The sequence below is a fragment of the Beta vulgaris genome, chromosome 3 (assembly GCF_026745355.1).
Source record: "Beta vulgaris subsp. vulgaris cultivar EL10 chromosome 3, EL10.2, whole genome shotgun sequence".
Lineage (NCBI taxonomy): Eukaryota > Viridiplantae > Streptophyta > Magnoliopsida > Caryophyllales > Amaranthaceae > Beta > Beta vulgaris.
The window spans coordinates 21,807,144-21,826,029 of record NC_079204.1 but is presented as its reverse complement, the minus strand read 5'-3'; the positions used below and the strand labels follow the sequence as shown (position 1 = coordinate 21,826,029).

The following is an 18,886-nucleotide window of genomic DNA, read 5'->3' as shown; positions in this document are numbered from 1 at the left end:
GAAAAAGTGGGATTTATGGGATTTTTTATAGTTTTTCTTTGTAGGTTTAGGAAAAGGTGATTGAGCTCAGATAGAGTTTGATGATTAATGAATTTAGTGTTTGAGTTTCCCATACCTAATTAGGAGTCCTTTTCCTAATTCAAAAAGTGTTTAGGTTCCTCATACCCACTTAAAAAACCTTTTCCAAATCAAAAAATGTGTTTTAAACTTTTCAAATATTTTTCAAAGCATGCCTAGACAAAATATATTAATTTCCTCAATCCATTAAAATAATTCCTTTGACTTTCAAATAGTCAACCTTTGAAGAAATAAATTATTTAAATACTAAAATATATTTAAATATAAATAATTATATATTAGAATATATTTATAAAATTCATAAATTTATGGGGGATTACATAAGAAGCGGAAACAAAAAAATAGCACAAGCCCGACTTGGCCTGAAAAAATCACTGGAGGACGAGTTAAAGTGGTAATTTTTTAGCAAGTCGAGTTACTTAAGTAGCAAATCTCAAATAATAAGGTTAAGGTGGTAATGCACAAAACATGGTAAAAAGAAGGTGATGAAAAAAAAAGCAAAAAAGATCCTTAATCTTATTGAGCTTATATACTTCATCCTTTCTTTTTAACTTATACCATATTGAATTGCACTTTGTTTGAATAGAGGTAACTCAATGAAAAGGAAGGGAAAAAAAAAGAGAGAAGGATTCCCTTTATCTTATTTTAGGACTGTTTTCCCTTTCTTTCATGGTGACGAATAATTTAGTCGGTGATTTCTCCAACCATCCTGAAAAAATGACCCTCCAATCTCGTTTTGTGCATAAGCTTAACATATATTTAATCTACATTCTCTTAGTCGTTGTCATCAATCATCATCATTGTGTCCATTCTCAAAAGGGATAAAAAAAAATATAAGGCTCTTCTGTGTTGTACCCTTGTTTTTCTTCAATTTTTATGTTATGCCCCAACCTTTTCCACGCGGTACCCTTGAGTACGTCGACTACGGCCTATGGGACATTAATTTCTTTACATTATGTAATAAGTGGAACTTACACATATTGCTTCTATTAGTTCTACTAGATTACAAAAAGTAAATGAAACTAATAACATCTAGTTAATAGTGCAGGTATTATGCATCTAAAAAAATATGATCAAAGGTTTCGTGGAATTTGAAAAGTGTTGTAGAAACTGAAAAAACACGGAAATATAACATAGTAAAACCCAAAGAAATACGTCTAAACTTGAGCTTTTATATTGCATGTATGGTTATCAACTTGCGGAATTTTTTTGTCCGTTGTTACAAATGGCTCCCTCTAAATAATTATATTGCAAGTTGTTACAACGTATGCCTTGTAAGCTAATAAATTTTAAGGCCACACTGGCTTTTTTTTTAATTTGAGAAGTTAGGTAAGCAAATTTGTTCAACAAGTTAAGCAATTTATAAACTAATTACAAATTTTCTTTATTCTTAATTAAAAATATTAATTTCCAAAATTATATTTGGCAATTGGCAATTGGCAAACACAGTCTTTTCAATATAATTATTAGAAGACAGACAAATTTTAAACAAGACCAAACTCTTAACCTATTAACGTCTTCTCTACATTTTCGAAAATCAACCAGTTTCATCTTCTGTAATAAATTCTTTCTAATTTCTTGTCTTTAAAATTGTACAGCTTCTCTCAATCAAATTTTACTACAAAAAAACACTCATTTCGTATTCCAGGTAAAACACAGTTTACCTTGAAAAATATTTTATGAAAATGGGAAAATTTTCCATCCAACCAAACAAAGCCTTAGATAAGCAAATCCATAATACTAATTTTTTTTACTAATCTCATATCAATTACTCGTAATGTTAATTACATTGATTATGCAAGCGAAGCAAGATGTAATTTTCGCAAGTCCTCCGTTTTAAGGTACAAAATACATTTATCTTGTGCTTCTTTTGATCATCTATAGACTGGAACCATCACTCAAACATCTAAGGGAGCTATCTTTAAGAAAGTCAATATAGAATGATTATACAAATGTTGACATTACTCCATACGAGGAAGGCTATCACCCTGTACACAACTTCCTGAAGCTTAGTACTCCGGAACTTTGAACTGATTTACATTTAGATGAAACAGCAAGCTAGTAATATACTTGTATCTACAGTGGTCCTTTGCTTGATCTTGACTCTCTCCTTTGTGTTTTTTCTCGGCAGTGCCTGTAAGGATCAATAATGACCCTGCAGAACTTCTACTCATGTAACTGAATGCCGATTGAGAACATCCGAAGAGCACAGCTCTCTCCAATGATTGCATAAGCGAGACATGGTTTTGCAGAAAACATTCTGCTATATCAACTCAGGTCGAATCCAGCCTCTGAGTTTATAGCATAGAGCAATTTTCTCTCTAGTTGCTCCTTGCTATATGACAAAACCACTCAAGTGAGAAACCATTACATTAAAACAGAGATGCTGCTATTCTGAAAAATAAATGCATATAGAGCAAACTACAAACAGAATATATGCTATATGCTAAAAGCTTGGAGAAGGGAAATAAATAGCAAGGAAATAGAGCAAACTCACAATTGGGTACACAGCTACTGCTACAAATAAGCTACTGATTATCTACAAGTGGTAGTGTAACAGGTGATATTTGGTGGGAGAAATGAGAGTATTTCTTGCTTATGAACGATGTTGCTCAAAAGGACCAAGGAATGAATTTATCAGAACTGTGACCACTTATAAATGCTGCTATAGGCATGGTGAGTTACAAACTCAAAAACATTTATGAAGGCATGAACCTTGTAAGATCTCAAAGATGCAAGCCTAAAATAAGATAGGCATGGGAAGGATTGGCTAGGCCAAAGCTGTGCTAACATATGGCGAGCTTGTCGGTCAGCAAAAAAAGGGATACACTTGGTTGCTTAGACAGAAAATTTAACGTAGACCAAGCATAAATAACGAGAAACTGAGACCTGTGTGCACTCGATCAATTGTCAGGTTGCAGAAGTTGGATGCATATAAATAAAGAGAAAATAAGGGTCTAGAGGAGAGCTTAAGTCCTTCATGAGAAAGAAATGGAGTTCTCAGTCTATAGCCTGTGCTACTGTATGGAGTTTGGATAAACTCCACTATTAGAGCACAGTGGGTAGCATTTCAACAGCCACCAGAAATGGAATGAAAAAGCTATTACGTTTCTTGGTGTTTGTTTCAAAAACTTTGTTTCCATTCCCTTGGCCTAATCCTAATCTTCCCAACTCTTCCCTCATCAGCGGTAATAAATCTGTTTCCAGTGAGTTTAATATAGAAAAGGAATACTGAACCAAACACATTTAACAATACAATTGAATGGGTTAAAAATTATTCCATTTCCCCACTTATCTAATTCCATTTCGTTTCTTGGACTTGAACCATTTGTTGGCCAAGTATAAGCAACTGATAATTTTCTAGCTTAGGGCATATAAGGTGATAGTATGTTTATTGTGTCATTTGACTCTCTCCCTGAGGGTATTGATTTGCGACCCTTAAGAAACAATTGCAAATTTATGAACAAATCAGAAAAATATCATGAACTAAAATAAGGAACGTAAGCCATAATAAAACTAGGGGCCTCTTTCTGGTGTTTCAGGTTCTGTTTAGATAGTTGATGCAGCTGCTGCTGTTTTAATACTCTGTTTTGGTAATATAATTCTATTAAACTGCCAAAAAGAAAAAACTAAGTATCAACAACCTTCTAAAAATAAATTAGTTTTCGCCAAAGGTCACAACCCCCCTTCAGTAAATAACTAAATATTATTAGTCCCCCAAAGGTTGTACCATAGACTAACACATGGTAGCAGCACAGCCTGTCCGAGGGAGGGACAAAGCAAGACGCTGGAGCCTGCCATTCAGTGAGCATATGCTCCCATAACATGAACCACTTGATTAATGAAGATTTGGGTAAAGAAACAAACCTTCTATATGGTGGAAGCTTCAGAAGGTTCATACAAGTCGCTGATGTTGGCAAACGATCAAGAGTTTCCTCTGTAGCACTACCACCAGCTCTACACAAGATTAAACATAATTACAAGCAGTCAATGTCAGCTAAACAGACATATGAAATGGCTTGACAGGAGTAGTACCTTTGTATGCAGAACTGAGGCTCCAGGGATTTGAAACCAAGCAATGGTCCACGAGAGCATCCAGTGACAAATCTAGGAAGCAAATGAAGTAGCAGAAGTTGGAGCCTCTCGCAGACATTCATGCCAGCACTCAAATCATTCAAATTTATACTAAAAAGGATACTTTTTCAAACTTTCCAACATTAACGTTAGATACATAGGAAGTATATTGCAAAGACATCTGTCTTATTTGCTCCCAAGACCAGTTTAACTACATATATCTGGGGATCTCATAACCATAGCAACGAAGTTCACCAGAGCAAGAAATGTTGTTTCAAAACATACTAAGCAATCCATGTTGGAATACTATAAGCATACATTTCAGAGATGGAGCTTCTTCCGGCTCAACTAGGAAACCAAAACACTTACTTGAGAAATTTCATCTGATTTTCCTGTGTAAAGCTCTTGAGGACTTCCCAGAACATGTCAATAACATAGTGATCCTGTCAACAGAAACAAGTTAAACTAGAAATTAATAATCCACGCGTCAGATTCTTTTTTTTCTTAGTTAAAAAAAAGAACACGAAAAGAGGAATAGCAGTTGCAATAAATTCCAACATGCACTAGACCACATAAAGTATTAGACTAATAGTAGATGATGCAAATGATGAATGCACAAACAGTGGCATTTGAAGAATGATGCATCTTCATTATGTAGCTAAGTAAATCTTCATAAGACACAACAATGGTACTTTCAATTATCGAATTTTCTAGTATACAGACATGATGACGCTTTGGGGTTTGAATTCTGGTATATGTTGCTTTCATTTGATGAACTAAGCCAGTATTTATAGTTCTAAGAAACATTAATCCAGGCTGAATCCCATGTGTGGAAAATTCTTCTTCAATAAATCTAAGACTGAAGAGGGCAAAGAAAGCCAGAGGTCAGGCGATCATCCAAAATTAAAATCCACTGTTTATGGTCCATGAGGCTCTTGTAAAAGAGAAGCACTATTAGCAGATTGGAAACCCATGCCTTACTCAAATGATAACTATAGTATTAGGCCAAAGGAAATAAGCTGAATATTTAGATGATCCCAATTACAGTTACTCTATCCTTGAAAAAGCAACCTTTACAATACATAAAATCTTTTGTTACGCTGCTTTTCTGCTTTCTGATTGTTCAGTTGTTTGTATCAAAGGGAAAAAGTAACAACTAAGAAAATGAGAGTGTGCAAAAGTGGACATCAACTTAAGACCCATTCCCCCCATAAGGACATTTACTTAGGATGAACATGAAATTGGCCGGTCCACAATATTCCTTATGATTCTATCTTACTTTCTTGAACTTCAAGGATTCATGAAGTAACCCTCCTGCATCAAGAAATTGCTGGCAAGATATTATAATTCAGGGTCAGGAGATAAGGCAGAGAAAGTAAATTTACCGCATGGTATCCACCTGAGTATTGCGTATGAGAACGCAGGTCGTCTATATCCAAACCATCAAGTGAACCAGATATCAAAATCTACACAAGCAAAGAACAACAGGCATCCAATAAAGTTTAGAAGAGATCAAGAAGTACAAATTGATGCAAAATTCCAAAAAGCCCATTTGGAAAGAAGGTAATGGAATTGCACAAGCAAAACAGCAGAGAGTACAGGGAAGTAAGCATATGAAGGGAAAATAATCGCGCTTCTAAAATTCATGAGAGGCACACACATAGACCCTTTATCCCTAGATTGTAGCTCAAGTAAGCTTGACTCAACGACAGACACTAGCAGAATATAGTAGCTTTTAAGCTGCGTAAATTCTAAACATAGCTTAAGCTTTTCTCACGTGAAACAGTGAAAGGGAAGCGATGGAAAAATAGATAAAATAGACAAGTAATACACTCTATTAAAGAAGATGATTATACCTGAAGTTCATGTTCATTGAACATATCAATCCATTCCTTTCGTACGAGTTGCTGAAATCCTCTCAGGAAATGCGAACTTTGCTGACGTATCTGACAGTTGTAGATCCATTAGTTTGACATACCTAAGTTATTAGTATGTGGCTAAAGTTGAAACTTGGGTAGAAGCATACAGTCATTATAACGAATAAGATCGTATTACCTGATAATTCAATCGATGATTAGCTACTAGATGAATAAATGGAATCACATTCTCATTCGTAACACGAATATTTTTCCCTCCAGGAATCAATTCATCTTCTGTTTGTTCTCCATATTCATTATTTACAATGACAAAGTATAACTCTAATCCTGAAACATCACCTTGATAATGCTGCAGGAGCAATCAAGATTAGGGTAAAACAATAACAGCAAGCAACAATACAGGATAAGATTCTCTGGCAGACAAAATATAATATGAAGGGAAAAGCATTAGATTTAGGCAAGCATGGAAAGCAGTCAACACTTAACGAGAAACAGATACACAACAGCAAAAGGTGACACTAGCACAGGGCTTCCCAGTGGCTTTCCATCTCACAGCAGATGGAAAGGCAAACACATAGCACATAGCACACAGTTAACAATTACACTAATATCACATTTATGTTAGAAAAGATATTCAGTTAGCATGCTACACTTCAAAACTTATTTTAGATAATGCGAAGGATAAATTGAAGCGAGTCATATTGAAGTACAGATACCCTTGTCCCCATGGATTCCAAGAGCACGTACCAAACTCTGAACCGACAAAATACATGTGACAATTTCATACACTGCAGCTTCAAAGCAAAACGAAGGGAAATAAAAAGGAGAGAGCTTGCAAATAAACCTGAACAAACTAACTTATGCACTTAATAAAGAAAAAGAAAGTGTGAATGTCCCCGTCAAAGGAAAAGGTAAAAACAATGGACAAGAAAAGGAGTAGATTACAAAAGGTTACTGATATGAACAGTCCACCCTCTTTCACTCATTAGTGACAAGTAAAACTTCTCCCTCCTATGTATTTCAAATACAAATATAACGATACAGCATACATCTGCATAGATGACCAACCACCGATTAGCTACAATGGAAGCACGGAAAGGATCACCTCTCTCTGACGTTATAAGCCCTAATATTCCATTCCATTTCATACCAGCTAAAGCCTCAATGTTATGATTTAAGTTCAAAATGAAGCCTTGCATCAGAAAAAAAATTAATGATTTTTAGAATCAAGTTGAAATGTATAGTTACGGGCTGTCGAAATCAGGGTCATAAACTTTCATTATATAAGCAAAGAATCACAATTAGTTTGCTTTCCCAGTGGAGCTGTATCATTACCCAAGTCAGATGGGTCGATACGGATATGGCAAAGGGTGATGGTCCTAGCATACCTCGGACCAACGATCTCCTCCTTTGGAGATTGAAATCTGTGATTGAATCATCAGACCACGAAATATCACAAAAAATAAGTCTTAATCAAGTCTACAGTCCGTCCCTTTCCTTTCTCTCCATTTCGCCCTCTCCTTACTTCCCTCCCACCAAACATTCAAGCCTGCCCTACTTTCTCCCTCTTGCTTCTCATTTCTCTCCCGAAAAATCTATCTCTGACAAACCCCGAAATACCTGCTTTCAGCCCAACCTACTGCTCAGTCCATCAACAGATTTACTGAAAGCCAGTATGCATGGAGATAGCAAATTAAATTCCCAGGACAATTACGACAATATGCACCAAAATAACTGCATATCCCCCATCCCACAAAACAAACACAAGCATACCTTCTATACAAATATCAATGAATATAAGGAAATATAGGTACTTAAATCAAATAACCACAAAACGCCATAGATATGAACCTCACTATAAGACCATGACTTTTCACACAACTATGCTTCACCATGATGAGGTAAGGTAGGGGATTGATCCATTTGGCATACAATCCTTGTAAAATAGCAAAGAGATTGTTTTATTAGGACCCTGATTCAAAGAGCAACTGAATAGTCTAATATTTCATGCTAGACATCATACATCAACTTCCCCAATGCATAAAACCAACAATCAATAGCTGAAATTCAATCCTTGAATTCACTTTCTCCAGCGAAACCTACAACACCATGGATGTTTTTATTGGTGCTAAACTTGTAAGTTTTCTTCAATATGTTGCTTAAGGTAGAAAGAAGAGACAAGATACTTCAGACCATGCTACATTACAAATCCTTCTACATGGTGGGAAACCAAGGTAGGCTTGGAGCAAAATTATTTAATTACGTGTACTGAGATTCTGCTCAGCAATCCCTTTCGTAATAGTTCAATACAAACAAAAATTGACAAGCTAATTTTCAACTGTCGTTGACCAAGTCGTATGAGAGCTTACAGTCGATTGAGAAACTATTCCATCAGAGAATTGATTCATATCTATCACATGGCTGTAATATCAACACATGACAGATCCAAAAAGTTTCAAGAAGAACATGATAAGACTTTCAAGATACAGCTGAGACTAAGATACATACCTTCAAAAAGATAAGGTGGCGATACAGTTCTGGGTCCAGTGAAGGCAGATCATTTAGATAGTTGTGCCTGGAAAGAAAATGTGATGGTAATTCCGAGTTGAATGATTTCATAAAACACCATAAAGAATTATGCCCTCTCAAAAAAACTAGATCTGACACATTCTGACCAATCAAGCTGCTAGGTATCACCGTGCCAGTGAGACATTCAGCATACTGGACCCAAGACACTCTGTAATGTTGCACCCAAGGACTTGACATATCTTTTTCTTGTATATCTTACATCATGTCTATTCTATAATACACAAGAAGCTGCACCCAGTGACATTCTACAAAAAAATAAAATATCTGGGTGTCCTACCTCATGTCCACTCTACAATCATAATGCAAAACTTGATCTCCCTAAACCAAGATGTCTCTCCCCTCTTAGACTCGGCTACACATAAAGGTGCTTCTCCTTGGGATGCACACAATTCGTTTCAGAGGAGACGGCTCCGTAAAGCAAGTAAGCCTAATGTTACATACCACAGAGTCTAGAGTAGGGCTGAGCAAAACTATGATAATCAGATCCGGTTTTGGATATCCTGTCCGAAAATTCAGATATTGGACACCAATTCGGATATTGTTTTCTGGATTTTCGGAAATCCGATATCCAAAATATCCCCGAAAGTGAACGGATAATGGATACCGAATATCCAATCAAATATCCGAAATAATGGGTATATTTATCATATCTGCTTCAACTTTACCTGTTTGGAAAAAACTAATTAAAGTTTTTCATATTAGAACGAGAAGAATTGGATATCGGATATCCGCTATATCCGATCCGAAATTTTTTGTATATTGGATTATCAAAAAAATTCGGATCAGATACAGATATTAGCGATTTCAGATATCAGATATCCAGTCCGTGCTCACCCCTAGTCTACAGTGGGAGACCAAGGAACATGTAATTAATAATTTCATATGATTATATTTTCCTCCAATGCTTCGTGTTGGCGAATCTATATATGGAACTAAGGTATTCTTGACAGCATATGTAATTTCAGTGCGTATGGAATGGTTGTCTCCCAATAAAATTCACCGTTTCTGTGTAAGGAAAGACAAGGAACCTACCAAGATATGCTTTTTCCTAGATAAAATCTGGTAAATTCAATGGCAAGGGAACACAATCATCATCTCCATGTACTGGTTTAGGTGTAAGTTATATCAGTTGAATTTTCCATTAAGTAATGTTCAACAAAAAGTACAGAGCTCAAAGGTTATATCACACTGTATTCCCCATCTAGATGATTTCTTTCTACCATAGTATTTTCTAAATTTAAAAGTTCATCCATAATCAATGTCCTGTTAGGTGCTGGTTTCTTTCAAAAAAAATTATCACTTCATCTGCCTTCCCATTAGGATCACTTCCAAAGTCTTTCACATAGTGCCATTGACAGCTATAATTAGAATTTGAAGACTTGATCTTATGTATTTTTTTATCCTCAGAAGACTCCTTATCTCCACCATTCAACATCTCACTGTCATCACGCACAATGTATTTTGTAAAAACGAAAAATTAAACAGCCACAAAACTGAATCAGGATCTCAAAATAGTTCATATCCCATACTAACAACATTGATTTATTTACGGCACCACATTGCAATTTAAACTATGTACTGTAATTAGTTCAGTCCTTACTTTTGTTTCAGTTTACTCAAGAAGAATGTTGCAAATGGTATGTCCACGAGAATGCCCTCGAACATTGCCTGTTCACAGTATTGAAGTAAATAAGAAAATATATAGCATGAAACTGTGAGATCATGCACTTTAAGAAGCACAGAGTCTAGCTGGACCAGTGTTAAGGAGGGTAATGAGGCATGCAGATTTCATCCTTAACACACAGAAAATACAGAGACGATTCTGGAATATCATCAACCGAGAGGCAGAAGTAACAGCAGGGATTTCAACAAAGGGCATAAAAGGATAAAAATTTGTCAACAATTATCCAACTCACAATAACAGAAGAATGGTTAAAGGACAAGCGGTTCTAAACTAGCAATGGTGAAGTGAAAAAAATCTACAAGAAATAAAATAATTCTATGCCAAAATTCACAGTAACCAGTCAGGAAACTCCTTACCATAGGTACTTCTTTGACAATGACATTAAGAAAACCCAAGTTTCTAGAGTTAATCAAAGTAGAAAAACTAAGGTCAATACACTATATTGGAAAAAAAAATGGCTAGATGCTTCATGTAAATAGGCTATTTCAAAATTTAGTTTACAACTACTATCCACACTCCAGAGCCTCCCTGGTACAGTAGAGGTCTAGTCAAAGCTTATATAGCTATTAACCCACACAGCTTGTTTTCATGTTGCCAAGAGAGACTCTAACCAATTTATCCCACAAATAATTGGTGATCAATCTTGTCACCCTTCTTAATGATTCTCTTGTGTTAAATACACAAACAACCACATAAATGACGTGACTTATAGGTAGCACGACTTCACCATAGACCCCAGTCTTCCCAGATGTACGCAAAAGAATTAGAGATCTCAGTTCTCAGCAAAAGAAGTAAGGAAACACAAGACAGTAACACACAGAATGTACAAAATATTAAGGCGTCAATTTCATCTATGAAGACTTCCAACTTTTATGGTGAAATAATCTAATGCCTATACAGCCACTTTATATATGACTGTAGATAATTTAAGCTTACAAGTAAAAACTAAAGGCATATCAATTTCAAATCAAATTTCTCCAGCTGTTTTCTAGAGAAAATGGAAAATACACATATATATCCAAATGATCCAATATTCCTTTAAAAGGTTGTCAATGCCAGACAAAAGCAATATCAATTCCAATCTCATCAATCACATTCCCCAGACCAGATAGTGTTTAGCAAAAAAGATAGTATTTGTCCAGCACAATAACTTTTCACTTTTCAGTATATGTAGAACATGTGCAGGAAAGATTAAAAATTGGAAAAAATAATAGTTTACCTTTGCAAGAATTGTTCCCAAGAAACGGAAGTACTCCAGATGCTGCTCATGGACTAATCCTGATCCAGGATTAGGATAGAGTAGGTGATCAGCTGTCTCCTGGATGCACAAGCCAAAGTAAACGTTTTAATGCAAAGAGCAAAGCGAGATTATATAAACTAAAATGAAAACTTCAGAAACTAGAATCACTGGAATCTGCAGTGTAGAAGCTGCAAAAAGCGACTTTGTACAGAGGAAAACTAACACGACTGAAGCAATTAAGAGACTATTATCTACTTAATGGCCAAAAAATCACATTGATAATTCTTTGAGAAAGATATAGCACAGGCACGCATGAATACATTCAAGTCACTAACCTTACATCTTTGGCAGCTACACTAGAATGGATATTGATTATCCTTAGGCATCCTCTAAACGGAAAAAAATAGCAACGCTTTATACAGCAGGAGAAAAGCCAACAAATATCAGAAGTCGGAGTTACTCCAGAAGCAAGGGTTATGAGCAAGCAAAGAAAGCGCTAAAAAAGGTAAGGCAGATAAAGGGGTATTATCAGTGTTAAGAATATTGGAAGTCACCCAATAAACTCTAAACAACTTCATTAACAAGCTAGATCACGGTTTACAAATATTATTGAGTACCAGTTACTATCTCTTTGGGTTGCAACAAAGAGGTCACTTTCTAAAAAAGCTTCAAGAACAAAGATATCAACTTTTTTGGCCAAAGAACAGTCATTTATGAACATGTACACTATACAATCTGTAGTCCACAAAAACTTAGCAAACTGCAGAATGCAAACTTTATTTATAGCTTCAAACTAGAATTCAGAAGTGCAATCAACATATTCAACAAGGCATCCAAGAGGCAAGCTCAGTAAGTAAAAAGATTATAAAAAAGGTCAAAAATTGACAACCTTAAACAATCCGTACTGTATATCAAAAGCAGCTCGTGTGACGTTCTCCATAAAATCTTTGAAAATCCCACCACCATCTACTCCAGCTTCCTCAACCCCAAGTTCATTAATGAATGTTACACGCATCTGGAATTGGGAATAGGAGAGGGACTCTGATTAATTGCTCAGAAAGAAAGACAAGTAAAGGCTGACACAAACCAGAAAACAGCAGAACTAAAGACAGTCCCACCACCCCAACAGAAAACAAGAAGACCTAAGGTTATCCATTTTCAATTTAATTATAGGAAGATTACCCGTTCTCGAAGGTCGTCATCTGCACTCAACTGATTAAAAGAATCTTCCAAGATATGATCTCGCCGTATTTTGAGCCGATTTCTAGTGAAAACAGCCCGCGAACCATCTATTTTTCTTGCAGCAGCCAATAGAGACTAATAAAAGGAGTACAAAAGCACAAATCAAAACCGAAGGTTGCCAAAATTATATACTAAAACACAAGTTTTACAAAATGTATGACCTTAAGAGTCGATCCCAACTGGCATTGTAAGAGAAACAAAAAAATACACGCACACAGACAATTGCAGCTTCAAAGAAACAAGATGACAGTCTGTCGACTACTAGCATGAGAAGGCCTACCTGTTCCCATGAATCCTCTTTCAATCCACAGAAGAGAGAAAGAATTCCTTATTGATTGACAACAAGCCAACCAAACCTTAGCTGAGTATGTGGTTTTGACTATATGGCTCCTTTTAACATCTAAATAGCTTATGAACTCGTGCAATGAAGCTCCAGGCAAGTTTCAGAATAAAAGCTATGGCTGCCTGAAATTTTACAGAACTACCTCCCCCCATAGAAAAGTCTCAATTGTGGAAGTGGCCATAAAAATATAATCGGATTTACACCAATTTTCATATGTTGCATTTAGAATTCCTTTGTACTGTTCTGTATAATCTGAAGATATTCATTGCTCGTTAAGGTATGCCCAAAACTTTAAATACATGATAACCTAAAGGTATAATGCAAATATAGCACAGCCAAAAGATTTTGCAACAGACCATTATTCATTTACGTGTAATAACTTTGACAAGAGCTGGCAATAACTGATGTAGTTACATAACAGCTTCTAAAGATGTAACAATTTTAAAATACAATTTTGGATGCCTGCATATAACACCCTGTAAAGCAACAGCAAGCTAAAAATGCATCAACTAGTGGCATTTACGTTATGCAACAATCTGCACTAGGTTTGATACCTCCATCTCTCCTACTGATTGGAAAGCCAACCACAAGGAGAAAAGAAATAAAGCAAAGAAATATGATAAAAAGATAACAGATTAAAGCAATTAGGTGGTAACTCACAGCAAATATTTTAACCCTGCTTGTAAAAGGCACCAGAAATGGAGCTTGCTTCACTATTTCACGTGCCCTAGTATTTTCCTGCATGGCCTGGGAGAAAAACATAATACAGGAATGAACATAAGAAAAACGCTTCTAGCTCTAAAGGATCACAGATAAGAAACTAATACCTGAGAAATGAAAAAATCATTTACACCATCTGCGTGGAAGTCACTTGAAGGGGCAAACTGCCTTCTATTGTTCCAATCTTGCAACTGTAATTATGAGATGAAGTTAAGCAAGTACACAAGCAATTGTATAACTTTAGTACTTTACTGTCCCAAAAATTCATTGCAGGCAGAATAAATTTTTGGAGAGACTCAATGGCAGGTGACCAGCCCTTCAGTTTTGTTCATTTAATAAACTATACAAAATTTCCTCTTTTCTTTCTTCCTTCTGACAAAACATTTGCACAATTAATTAAATAAAAAAAAAAGAATACTATAGAGCTTAAAACTCAGTGTCCAAAGACTTGTTAAGAGTTGTTTTAAACAAATTGGATAAAAATTGTAGCTCTTTTAACTCAGACCTGCTAAAGCTCTATCAGCTCTGCGTAGGTTGGGTTGGTGCGGTTTGGGATAAAACCCAAACCTATCCCGAACAAACCACAAAGATGCAGTTTGATATTGATCCAGACCAAACTGCAACGCACTTTTTTGCCCACACCGACCCAAACCACCACCACGTGAACGGTTTGGTGCGGTGTGGCTTAACCATTTTTTCATCCTTGATGTGAGTTTTGCAACCATTATTCTTATATTCGTGGAACGTTTGGTGTGGTGCGGTTTAACCATATTTAGTTTTTGTTTTGTGGACTATGGTAAAGGTTTATAAACTTGTTGTTGGAAAATAGTTAATTAGCTACAAATTGTTGGAAAAGTAACTCATAAATGACTAAAGTATGTAGCACAAAGTCGTTGAAAACCCAATACATAGTTCTCCCTAAAACTAGATAATCAGATACAAAGAGTCCAACTTTCCAATGTAAAATAAAAAGTTCATCTACATAGTTTTGCGGTTGGGGGGGGGGGGGGAAAAGAAAAAGAATGAAGATATGGTTAGGTAAGGAAAGGAACCCAAAACCCTAAATTCTCCTACACATTTAGTTAGTTTCAGAGCAAAAGGGTACAAGAATTCCTCCCTCCCATCCAGGGGTGCTTATCGGTCTAGCCGAGCCCATAATCTTTTTAGCTTGACTCATGTGTTCATTTAAGTTTATTCGAACTTGACCGAGCTTTAACCAAGCATCGAACAAGCCGTTATCGAACTGTTCACAAACAAGCTTGACCTATTATTATCTTTAGTTTACTCATCTTCCTTACATTTCTTTTTTGAATTTTTTTTGAGTTTATTCTTTGACAATAAAACTATTAACTTATTATTGTGTAATATCTAGAATAAATATAGTTGAGTATACATACATAATACATTGATTCCATATATAAAGAAGTAATCCAACCAAGCTTGTCATAACTAAGCTCGGCTCAATAAGGTCACGTGCCTAACTCGAACTCGAGCCACAACGAGCCGAACTCGAACCAAACTTTAATGAAGCTAAGCTCGAACTATTCACAAACAGGTTAAGCTCATTACCACTCCTACTTCCATGTTTTTCTAAGAGACAAGACAACAAAAAGTTGTGGGAATGGGTCACGGTGGAATCAGCGTTTGACTGAGCTTGTTTTTGGGTCGCCCGTGGGGTTTGTTGCTTCTCCAGATTGCGGGTGTCATATCTCTTTCCCTTTCTCTCTCCCCTAACTCCAGTACAATGGTGGTGGATTGCTCATCTCTTTCTCTAGGGTGGTGGTGGAGTGGGCTGCTAGTCTCTTTCTCTCTCACACAATAGGGTGGTGTGTCTCTCTCTCACGCCAGATCTTGTGTGGTACGAGTGGGGTGGGCTTGGGTCGCCGGTGGGCGTGGGGGGAAGGGGGAAGGTGAGTCAATCGGGGATGGTGGTGGTTAAGCCTAGTCAAGGTGGTTATGACATTAAGGACTATAGGGGAAAAGGAAAATGAAAAACCATCCAAATAAACAACACAAAAGGGAAACAAGGGTTTTATTTCCTTTCCCATCCTTGAAAACCCCTAACGAAACACCCTCTCGATATATCCTATTATCACTAGGAGTATGTCTGTGCATTCCTTGTATCTGATGGATGACAGAACTACACTTTGAATTATTACCGTAAACTGAGTCCATGTATCCTTCGAACCTTAGAACCTATATTAATATTGTACCAAATATCAAATACTCATATCCACACCCTACACATTTACAACAGCTACCCAAATCATTATGTACCACAACCTTTTTTATAAAAAAAGGTAAGGAGAAGGACATTGGCTGGAACTTAATCATGGTCTCTTAGTCCAATATTTGGAGGCTAAGCACTTGGGTATAGGTAGGGAGGGAGGGGGGAATAAGAGATCCCTACCCCCGAGTACTGCATTTTGGTGGATTCAACCTTGTGACCTCAATTTTCCAAGGTGAATCCTCAATCAACTACACCAAGCCTTATTTAATAAGTGTTTGGCACTATTTGTTAATCATTGGGATGATGAATACTTCCAACAAGATTTACCATCAGCTAAGTGCTAGGCTAGCAAAAAACCTAGATTTATCATAAGCTTGGTCATATATCCTCTAAGAAGTTCAGTAATTCTGATTACACTTGCAATTATCGGGCATGAACGACAACAGAATCTTCAGTAGTTTAGTCCAAACTAGTTATTGTGCCTAGCGATATCCTAATTTATTTGGTAAGACGCTATGATATAATTGTTTGGGTTAATAGTTAACATTTTGTTACATGTACAAGTTGTAGCTTGATCGTTAGATAATGAATTGCACATTAAAGAATCAAGAATTTGATAACTCTTACAGATAGTTTGGAAGGAATGGGACCACATGTGGCGGTGCCTCAATTCTCTTTTTCTAGTTGTATCAGCAAATAAAAAACAAGTTGTTTTATTTGTATTTACATATGCAAACAAAACATCATAGTTTAGTCCAATCATATTTTAAGCTATTCTCTTTATTTCTTTTATTTTGTTTTATAAAAACTTGTTATGAATACTTTAATAAGTTTTCTTAGAAGTAAATGAGCATCATTGATATATTAGGTCAATAGAGGAGCTACATATTATGTATACAAGGTTGTGGGTTCAAATCTTATTGCAACGAATTTTGTTTTTGAATGTAAAAGCTTCTGCATGAGAAGTGAAATAGGGCAAACATGCCTAAGTGGTGAAATGCGCCATATCAGGGCTTGAAAGAGGGGTGAAGCGTAGTGGGCTACAATGCTTGCCCACACATTTTGGTAATATATTGAATATTGAGATTTAGTCTATAGTTCAAAATTGATATTCCTTGGAAGCAATCAATAAGCTCTAACAAGCACCTTTTTCACTTATTCCAATTACTAAAATCTATCTAGATAAAGAAACCATCCATTGCCATGGACATTCAAATTTAGAAATTTGAAACTCAGCCATTTTATTGTGAAAGCATCTCAATGATTGACAGTTAACATGATTCATCAAGTTAATGAGACTGAATACCTGACTGAGAAGCTCAGCCACAACTATGCTGACCCTATGCTGCAAAAATTCTAAAGGCTGCTTCTTGGAAGCCAATCTCTCAGCCTTAGATTTAACCATGTCTAATGGAGCCACTGGATTTACCCACAGCAGCTGCCACAAAGCCTGTACAATGAAATAAAAGCATCATTTAGTTGAACAGGAAACCACAGCATAACATTATGACATAACAGGAAACCACACCATAACATTATGACATACTTTTGACGGTGTGTTTAAGTTTCAATGTGAAGTTGACCAACATATATTCATGGGTCTCATGTAATGATGTATCCATGTCAATCTGAAGGTTTTGAATCAGGAACTCATGTTGTTACTTTGTTCACATAGAAAGGGATTCATAAATTTTTCTGGCATTTCTAAGATAACATGACACCACTAGTTTTTATGTTCTAATTAATTCATGAAGTTGGTTGATTCTGGTAGCTACTGAAAACAAAAGATATAAAAGCATAGCTACGGAACTATAGAAAACTTAAGTGCAGTTAGGAGAATCCATAGACCTAAAGGACCAGCAATTACCTGTCGTAAAATAACAATTAAGTATCTAATATCCATCAGCGCCAAGGGTTTTTCATGTTCATAGAACTCTTCATTATCAACAATCATCAGCATGTGCCTACACACCACAATGGAAGGTTTGGTAACCCTTGCATGCAACAGATAATTGAACAAAAAAAAATAATTGTTTCAAGAAAAATAACTACTAGAAGAAGAAAAGAAGCCTGTCATATGATTTATTCTATTGATAGGACATCAAATAATTATTATCTTTTCATCTCAGCTTCAGTCCCTAAAAATTGAAAATTTTCGCAAATTGCACTCATAAAATAGAAGTTCCATTGTAAGCCCTTACAATTAGATATAAGCTATAGCACCATTACTGCCACAAACAAATTAACTCGACATCTTTCATTACTAGCAGTATATGCACGCGATGCGTGCGACAGTATATTAATATTAATAGTAACATCAAAAAGTACTAAAAACTAACTTAGACTGTAATCTTTATGGTGAATATTGATGAGCGTTATGATTTTTTATTAGCATTGCTCTAGTGTAAAGAGTAATGTTTACGATAAAGGACTATGTTGAAGTAGGATACCTTATCTTGTATTTGGTAGATAATTCAACAACTCTCCTTTTTAAATGATGATCTAGGCTATGTTATTTATTTATCTATTTAAAAATACATACATATATTTTATAGGCGTATTTCATGAGTAGTAGTTTAATTTAATTTCACTTGATAATTGAGGTTTTTAGGCATACTATAGTGAGTAGTACTTCAATAAAAAAAATTATGAATTGATATTAGATGATGAATATTTATCTCTTTAATTATTCATTATCCCAACTAATTGTGATCCCCAAAATATTACAAAAATAAATATTCTCTAAGTTTTTTTAATTATTCTATGGTTTGTTAATGCATTTTATTTGAAATTATAAATTGATAATAAG

General features: G+C 35.7%; 1 protein-coding gene across 1 annotated transcript in view; it reads right to left on the bottom strand.

The window, feature by feature from the left end:
- Positions 1-1,801: 1,801 nt before the first annotated feature.
- The window catches only part of LOC104889144 (E3 ubiquitin-protein ligase UPL6), a 31,700-nt gene continuing 14,615 nt past the window's right edge, over positions 1,802-18,886 (bottom strand). The window contains exons 12-27 of the mRNA XM_010674296.4: positions 17,945-18,041; positions 17,384-17,527; positions 13,955-14,038; positions 13,788-13,874; positions 12,725-12,859; positions 12,432-12,557; positions 11,522-11,620; positions 10,219-10,286; positions 8,538-8,604; positions 6,208-6,378; positions 6,009-6,098; positions 5,538-5,618; positions 4,522-4,595; positions 4,114-4,185; positions 3,946-4,035; positions 1,802-2,413 (exon numbers count right to left, since the gene is read on the bottom strand). Of these exons, the coding sequence (XP_010672598.2) occupies positions 2,347-2,413; positions 3,946-4,035; positions 4,114-4,185; positions 4,522-4,595; positions 5,538-5,618; positions 6,009-6,098; positions 6,208-6,378; positions 8,538-8,604; positions 10,219-10,286; positions 11,522-11,620; positions 12,432-12,557; positions 12,725-12,859; positions 13,788-13,874; positions 13,955-14,038; positions 17,384-17,527; positions 17,945-18,041 (1,552 nt within the window). The 3' untranslated portion in view covers positions 1,802-2,346. The remainder of the gene's footprint in view (positions 2,414-3,945; positions 4,036-4,113; positions 4,186-4,521; positions 4,596-5,537; positions 5,619-6,008; positions 6,099-6,207; positions 6,379-8,537; positions 8,605-10,218; positions 10,287-11,521; positions 11,621-12,431; positions 12,558-12,724; positions 12,860-13,787; positions 13,875-13,954; positions 14,039-17,383; positions 17,528-17,944; positions 18,042-18,886) is intronic.